At 31.1% G+C, this 9121-nt stretch overlaps 1 protein-coding gene across 1 annotated transcript in view; it reads right to left on the reverse strand.

Moving 5' to 3' along the window:
- The window catches only part of LOC108905516 (rhomboid-related protein 3-like), a 16141-nt gene extending 8070 nt beyond the window's left edge, over positions 1 to 8071 (reverse strand). The window contains exon 1 of the mRNA XM_018708400.1: positions 7840 to 8071. Coding sequence (XP_018563916.1) covers positions 7840 to 7938 — 99 coding nt within the window. The 5' untranslated portion in view covers positions 7939 to 8071. The remainder of the gene's footprint in view (positions 1 to 7839) is intronic.
- Between the last annotated feature and the right edge of the window lie 1050 nt (positions 8072 to 9121).

Raw genomic sequence — 9121 nt, forward strand, 5'->3', positions numbered from 1 at the left:
TAGACCGTAGATTAGCTATGCTTGTACGGAGGATTGGCACCCTCTGTGCAGGTATGGTAGGGTGGAAGAATGTTGGCTTGGGTCAATGTGAGAGATTGACACCGGTTGGCATTTGACCACCCCCCTAATTAATGAGGTTTTCCAGGTTTCCCTTATTCCTGCACTGCCGCCTCCTCTCCCGCACAAGTCTCCGACTTCTGGGCTAATTCTCGTAGTTAGAATGAGGAATAGAGATATTATTATTATTATATTATTAAGTATTTTAAATATTTTATCAATTTTTTATTAATTTGCGGTGTTGTTTTTGTCGGACGTATATTTTTTCGTAATAAATACTTTATTTCAAAATGAACAAAAAATATAGACTTTAGAATTCAGAATGCAGCTAACCAGATAAGAAATGATCCAAATCTCATCCATCGATTGACGGAATCTTTAGTTCGCCGAAATGAGGTTTGCAATCGAGCCGAGGGTGGACATTTTGAACAATTTTTATAGTCTTAAGATTTATTAATTTGGTTAATAAAGATTAACTATTGTCTAAACTTTAACCACAAATAATAATTGTTGTTACAGACACCATTATTTTTTTTTATCATGCTACTTTGATTGAAGTATGAAATTATATTTTTGAAAATGCATGTAACAAAAACGAATCGGACCTATGTTCATGTAAGAAAAATTTTTGAAATTAACCTATTTACCAAAGTTTGTCATAGAGTTTATAGAACACCCTGTATACCAGTGATGGAGCTACGACAAGTAACAAATAACGACTACTATAAAATTTACCAAAAAATTTAAACCAATTTACCAAGAAAATTATCATGAAATTATATTTTAAATAATTATAAATTAAAATAAAAAGTTGTATTATGCAATTGAATTCTACTATCACAACACAAAGGGGCTCATTTTCTTTGTCATACATCATTATGATAATATTTGCTACTGTAACCTTAGAATAATCAGTAGAAGAGATAACGTCATCAGTAACCGTAAAACGAACAAAATCTAAGTGAATTTAATTAATTTCATACTAAATGCAGTTCTGAAAATTAATGAGGGTTATACGAACTGCATCAATAATAATGGCGGTCACATTGAGCATCTGTGACCATTTGTGTTTTAGTTGGTTTTTATTAATTAGGTATTAAAATTCTGTTAAAGTTAAGACTTGTTAAAGTTAAGAATGATTTTTATTATTAACATAAAATAAACGGATAACTTCAAATTTTTCGTTCTCACTAAACATTATTTTTTTGCTAATATAGCTTGTTATAGGAAATAAATTACTGATGATAAATAAACTTCTGTCAGTCATTTGTTTGTTCCGCGTGCCTCGTCCACAGCCACTGTGATTCTTCAGACATAAATTTCCCTTCTGTTTTTTTCAAAAATAGTTTTAAATTGAAATATGTCGAAAGTCCTGAATCAAACAGTAACATATTATATATTTTTGAAAAGAGAAAAATTTAACGAAGCTAAGTATGCACTAATATATAGGGTGTTACATTAAAAAATATATTTTCTTTAATTTAGTGATTTCCATTATTCAATTGTTTTTTCTAATACTGTATTATAAAAATTCGTAACAAAAAGCTAGAACTTTCATATTCAAAACATTTTTGTAGTCAGTAATAAACGCACAATAAGTTGTCAGATTGTAGCGACTAACCCTGTACTATATGGTATTATAAATGGATCTGAATATGTGTCAATTTAAAATAAACCTTGCTATAAATTTCATTGCGAACGATTTGATGCACTTTTGAGGCGTCTTGTACATTTCCGATTTTTTTTAGCACCGGGGAAAACAAATGTGCGTATATGAGCACTTTGGGAATTTCATATACTTGTTTTAGCCCACTATCTCTTACGCGAATTACCACAAATGGGAGCGCCGTCGCTTGAAAGAAACGCATACAGAACTTATAAATCCGAGACTACAAATTCCCCTCACATATTATTTCTCGGAAACGAGTGAAATCATTGTATCAAAACATTATATAATGAATGAATGTCTACATGAGTTACTATAGCGGTAAATGTGAATATTTTTGTATGAGTGAATGTTAGATACAATGAAAAGGCTACAATTTGTCAATTTGGATTTTCTTTTCGGATTTTAGACGGATTTTGTCAGAAATTTTGATATTTGTTGCTAATGTGGGTGAACTTTGAATGTGTTAATATGTTTATTTACGTATCGCATTTAATGGTAATTTCTTCATCAATTCTAATTAGATACAGGATGTAACTGATTTTACTCGTATATTAAATTATAAGAAACCTTCATATAGTAAACAAAAACAATAATACCTGTCTTATGTTACTGAAAAGGATTGGAGATATAGACTTTATATTTTGTATATAGATTTATCCACATAATAAAAATTAATCGGAGGCGTTGGTAATTATTTTTTTTAAGAAAATTAATTTGGATGAACCGAAATAAATAAAAATGTAAGAATAAAAGCTATAGAATTTTTTTTAAATGTTTCAATAGTTGTGTTTAAAAAATAATTGAAATATGAGGTCTGATCAGAAAATAACCGAACTTTTTAAATTATTATTAATTTTATACATTACACTGCGTTACAAATTTGAAAAAAGTGAAGTACCCTCTCCACATTTTCCAGTTTATTTATTTATATTTATCACTTAATAAGAATCTACAGGGTGAATCACAACTTATCAAAAAAAAAAATTGCGAGTAGATGCGAAATGGAGTCAATATCGTAAAAAAAAATTTGTAATATCCTTAGTTTCATAGTAAAAAATTATTAAAATTGTAGTACTTTCAACCATTACATAGCTGGACAGCTGTAGTCTCTAGCGTCATTTGCAATACGCATGGAGAGCCACGTGGCCTCAGCGACTCCGAATACTGAAATTCGATTTTACAATGGTCGTTGCGATAGTATTTACAAGTTTTTTAGTAGTTAGTGTCAAAAATGGCTTGCGTGTAGCAACTCGAAGTTGATGGATATCGTTTTAATTTATGCTGAATCGAAATTTGCATTATGCTGAAACATTTGTGTTATGGTGAAGCAAGACAAAGTGTTAGTTCGTAGAAACTGAGTAAGACAGAAATATTACATTTTTTGGAAAACCCTGTATATTTTTAAACATGGATTTCCGAGAAAATTCTATATATGGCAATATAAACAGTTTATCATTTTAGTGCGGGGTTGCCAAGTTATGTAGAAAATTCTTCGAATTTTTGGAAAAAACATGACCTCGAAGAAGTTGTATTAACTTTCAACTACTAACACTTGGAACAAAATAATTAGAGAGAGTTATAGACAAATGTTAGACAAAGGCTCCTATATTAGCTAATATCTACATTTCATACAGGGCATTTTTTATAATGCGATCATTTTTAGAAAGTTTAAACCTGATTTTCTAAAATTTTTCAAATGGAACATCCTGTATTTTATTGTTCTATTTTAATCACATATCGGTTTACTTCAACTTTTATTAAGCATGTTCTATATCTAAAATTGTTATTTTTAAGATATAGCAACATTTCTGAATATACTTAATTTTTATTATTTTATAGAATACCACAAATAAATATTAACTAATAAAATTAACTCAAAATGGAATGATAAATTATGAACTGACAAGTTGACACAATGTGACAGTTTTTTCCAAAGCCATTTCGTGCGACCGAAAATAATAAAAATTAGGTTTTTCCAGAAATGTTGCTATATCTTAAAAACTAACTTTAAGTGTAGAACATACTTAATAAAGAAGTTGAAGTGGACTAATATGTGAATAAAATAGAACAATAAAATACAAGGTATTCCATTTGAAAAATTTTAGATAATCGAGTTTGAATTTTCTTAAAATATCGATATTAGCTAATATAGGAGTCTTTACTAAACATTTGCCTATAACTCTGTCAAATATTTTTGCTCCAAGTGTTAGTAGTTGAAAGTTAATACAAATTTTCCGAGGTAAGATTTTTTCCAAAATTCGAAGAATTTTCTACATAACTTAGCAACCCCGTAATAAAATGAAAAACTGTTTATATTGCCACATATAGAATTTTCTCAGAAATCCATATATTTAAATATATACAGGGTGTTCCATTAAACAAATGTAATATTTGGCGTGTACCGTTTTTACTCATTGCCCTATGTGTTTCAATTTGATTTTGTCCTTTAGGTGTTTTGATCATGTACAACTTTTAAATAAACTTTTTTTGTGTATTATGAATAACAAGGAAGTTATTTTATTTTCTCACTCTAATGGCCCACCCTGTATGTATTTATTCTTTTTCTAACACGTATTATTTTTTAGGTATATACATATTCTAAGTATTTAACATATTCTATTTTATTGTCAACTTCCATGTCTTCACCATCATTATCTTCAACGCTCGGTATCTCTAATTCTAGAGTTTGACTTTTATTAGGATGCAAAAGCATGTTCATTATGAGCTATTATTGGTTTCGATATAGAATTCACTCGATATTATGCTTAATTTTCTTCGAAAATGCTCGTAATAAACATATTTCATCAATAACTATAACGTTTACCAAAATGAGTAAAATGAGGCTCGTTAAAAAGTTATCGGTGTGTACCTCAAAAACAAGATGTGATAAATACGAAAGAGAGCCACTGCCTACATACTGTAACTAATAGAAATCTATTATAGCTATCTGTTTTGCAGGTAAATTTAATGGTAAAGAAGCAATAGCCATAAGCACATATTAGACAAAGACATAGTTAGTGACCAAGTAATTGATGATAATCTCTTTCTAAGACATTATGATTATGGAATGCTTTGCCCATAACTCTCATATTATAAGAGATAGACGTATTAAACTGTAATTGTTTTAATTGAATGAATTGACATACAGGGAGTTTCGTGAGAAAAACATAGCTAAATCAAGACCTCTGGAATGCGTTGCTCAATTGTTTTTGCAATATGACTAACACATAATTTAAAGACTCCTACAATTTTTATTCTTGGACCTTTCTTCATATTTCAAACTCAAATGTCTCGTACATATCCTTGAGAAACTTAATACAATAGCAATTATGTAAGAAGAAATTATAAATATTTACATATAATTTCAACGTATTTCAACGTCTTGTAATTTATAACATCCAATTACAGGGCGAGTCAGATTTTATGTGGATAACTTATTTTTTACAGTCTCTTCAATATGTACAAAGATATATCAATCAAACTTGGTATGCATTGTGAGTTAATAAATGTTGCAATACCAATTTTTTTTTGAACAATCAGTGGCGGGGATATGGGTAACTGTAACACGATCCTAGACATCAAATACAATTTTCTAATGCAGACCTTTTGTTTCTCCGTTTCTAACAAATGTTATCTATAGAGGTTCTTAAAAAAGAGATGGGCTCTTTGCCAATAATAAGTGATTTTAGTCATGATTGAGATTATTTTTGTTTTTCATTTCATATTTTTCATCCAAAGAAAGCTGCTTTATATCGCTTTGTAGTTGTACTTATAACTTCACCACTGATTGATGAAAAAATCTAGTATTGTGACAGCTTATAGCCATCTATCGTCTTAGAATACATGTCAAGTTTGGTTGACATACTTTTTGTCCGTTCAGGAGAACCACTTTAACACCCTGTATCTCCTTACAGAGTCTCAAAATGGTTATAAGGCAACCTGACATTATTTTAAAAATATTATAACTCCATTGTTATTTAGACATAAACTGATCCACCCACCATCAATATCAGCATTGATGTAATATTTTGGTGTACGTGGTATATTTTATGTAAATGCTCATCTAATATGTGATATAAATTCAAAAGGGTCTACGCATTGTAAACTACGGGAAATTTCAGTCTACGTTCTTGTTGATGCGAGTTTTAGTGGGAATCCCTTATTATTGATACCACGCCTTCCTTATATTCGCCGTTTTATTTTGTACACGAAATAATTTGAATCAAATGCAATCATAAATATAAAACGACCCCTTAATTTTATTTGTGCTTATTTCCACTCCAGTAAATGATTTCAGAATTTTTTTTAGAGCGTAATATCCCATATAAACTAATCACAAAAATTAGAGGATTGCAAAAATACTTACTTGTAGGTGATTTTCGAAATGGTTGCAGAGTAAAAAAAGCAAATTGAAGCTTGAAATTTCTTGTTTCAGGATCTGAAAGTCAATAATTTTTGTCGCTAATCACTTTTAAGATGTTATAAGAAAACCAGCAGAAAAAAATTCGAAGTTTCTGCTTTCCTTTCAAATAGTACACGGGCTTCAATATTTATTTTGGCAATCTTAATTGTCAGCTCTTAATTTGATTCATCCTCTTTATTTTGGGCCATTTGAGATGATTTCTCGTTGTTATCGTCGTTCAAAGGAAATATGACCTTTTTAGCTTTGATAACGAAAAAGTCCAAACCCAAGAGACCCACATATCATGGAGAAAAATGAAATTTTTGGGGTGAAAACGCCCAAATATAGGTCAATGCTGATTTTTTTCTAAATTTTGTCCAAATATATAATTTTTGTAGTATTTTGGCCAGTTTTCACCCAAATACTGGATTTTCTAAGAAATATAGAGGTCAAGGGTAAATTTTTCTGCGCCTCAGAATAATAGAAAAATGATATTTTTGGACAAAATTTAGGAAAAAGTCAGTTTTGATTTATACAGGCTGTCCGCTAATTTCACCCATAACGGTTGACTGCATATTCACGATAAATAAATACGATCTACGAAAAAAAGTTAAATAAAAACATTCTGGTTTTTGAGTTACAGACCTTCAAAGTTGTCAAAAATAAAACTAGGTACTTAATTTAATTAATAACTTCATAACCCTCTTACCGATCGCGTTAAAATTTGGCACATTTATTTGAACTATTATGGCATACTATTTCTTAAAGCTTTAATCAAATCGATATACTGGGTGATAGTTTTCTCCGGTTACCTCTCCCTTTTAGCGGTCAAAACTTTTACAGTGGTCGTATTTTTTTAAAACGGGCAGCGACATTGAAAAGGTCGTTTTATTTAAAAAAAAAATATTGTCCCTTGAGAAAATCGCCTACAGAAAGGCATTCTTGAGAAAAATCGGATTATTTGCAGGTCTGTACGTTCGGTTTCATTTTTCTCCAAAATCCGTCGCCAAGTCATGAATTTTGACTAAGAATTGTGTGCGGTCGAATTCCTTCAAAAATGATATGTGCGTCTCTTGGGTTTACACTTTCTTTTTTTTTGTGTGTGCCTATGTTATCAATTATTCAGGAATTAATGATCATACAGAAAATCTAAACAGTGTTCTGAAAACTTCAAAATATCCTCTAGGAGCCATTATTACCGTTTTTAGATTAAAAACAACTTTTTTCGATGCAACAAACCTGATTAAAAAAATGAGTACCTATTTAAGGATTTCTACTAAACTTGGGATAACTTTACGAATAATGAGTATACTAAGGATATTTTTGTTTTTTTTTAACTTCAAAGAATCTCAAAAAGACCCACAAGACTTCAAACCGCTGCGATTTTTCTTTCATTCTAATCCGAACTATTGAAATAGAAAACTTAGTAAGTATCCGAGATTTGCGGAAAAAGATACAGCGGCTGATTAAGGGGTTGTACAACTTTATGCAATTCGTTTCTAAATTGACATTTGAAAACAAGGTGGAAACCGCGGTAAAAAAGTACAATATTTGTGACAGTTTATTAAATAGATACAATTTGCGTAACTAACGGCAACTTTGTGTAATAGTGAAAAAATCGTACATGCTCTTCAAAAGCAACCAAAAGAAGACAGTTTTACTACAAAACGGTGTCTACCAAATTTTCACCAAACTTTCGAATTTCACTCACTTTATTAAAGAGTTCTCTATAGTAGTGCGTCACTCGAGGGTTGCTCTTGATGAGAGTTTTCATCAGCATCGTCTCGTCGGGATCCTCCGGGCACTGCATGTTTCACTGTTTATTTGGCCACTCCCGTACTTGCGTCTATCTGTATCTTCGCGAATTCAGCGAACGACACTACTAACTAACTGACTGGCTGGCCGATAACTGAGCGAGAGCCGGTCGTTTGATTTTATTTGTACATCCGCGTCTCGCCGTGGTAAATCCAGTTATTTTGATATGCGGAGAAATAAAAACGCTGCGAGCTATGTCATGAAGATGCCTCCGACTGCCGTTGTTGATTGGCAAGGTAATGTATCGTCCAGGGTCGGACTGGAACACCAGGTAGTGGATTGTTACACGCCAGAGCGAAATAAGTTTCTTAAGTAACACTTTTTACGAATGGGAGCTCTGTGAGAAAAAATATACAGGGTGTTCTACAAGTCCTATGATAAACTTTAATAGATGGTAGATGGGTTCATTTCAACCATATTTTCTTATATTCGTTTTTGTTTAGAAGTTATAAAAAAAAATATAATTTCGTATTTCAATCAAAGTAGTCTGATAAATAAAAATTATGGTTACTATAACAATAACATTATTATTTGTGTCATTTTGTTCATTCATTAGACACTTAGCGTTAAAGTGCTAAATAAAAAATGCATTTATTTACAACTGAATAGTCTGCAGATATTGTCTTTGTATACAGGGTATCCAAAGTTTGGAAATACCTGAATAATTTCACAGGTAAATTATTTTTGAAAAATGTTATGGTCATTCTTGTAGTAACTTTTGACGAGGAATTCAATGGTGACCTTGGATTTGACCTTGACGATGACTTTGAAGGTTATTTCAGGGTCACCTCCATTTTTCAATGGAAACCCCCTTTTTCGACGTCAGCAATCGAAAGAGCGGGAAATTTTACGCCCAAAACCTTTCTAAGGTCATGAATCAGGGTTGACCTTGAAGGTTATTCAAAGGTTATTTAAATTTGAAGGCTGGATATCTCCGAAGGACGCAGTTGATGCAAATAGTGCAAAGTTCACTTTAGTTATTTTGTTTAATTGCAATTAGTGGTGACCTCAAGCTAGACCTTCTTGGTGTCTTTCAAGGTCATTTCAAGGTCAATACGTATACATGTTTTACATGATCGTTCAAAAACGCAAATCTGTATAGAACTTTCTTGGAAAACAACCTTTTTGATTTCATTGATGACGTAGGGCTTAATATTGTTCAAAATATGTGGTATCAG

Source organism: Anoplophora glabripennis, unplaced genomic scaffold (genome assembly GCF_000390285.2).
Source record: "Anoplophora glabripennis isolate ALB-LARVAE unplaced genomic scaffold, Agla_2.0 scaffold53, whole genome shotgun sequence".
Lineage (NCBI taxonomy): Eukaryota > Metazoa > Arthropoda > Insecta > Coleoptera > Cerambycidae > Anoplophora > Anoplophora glabripennis.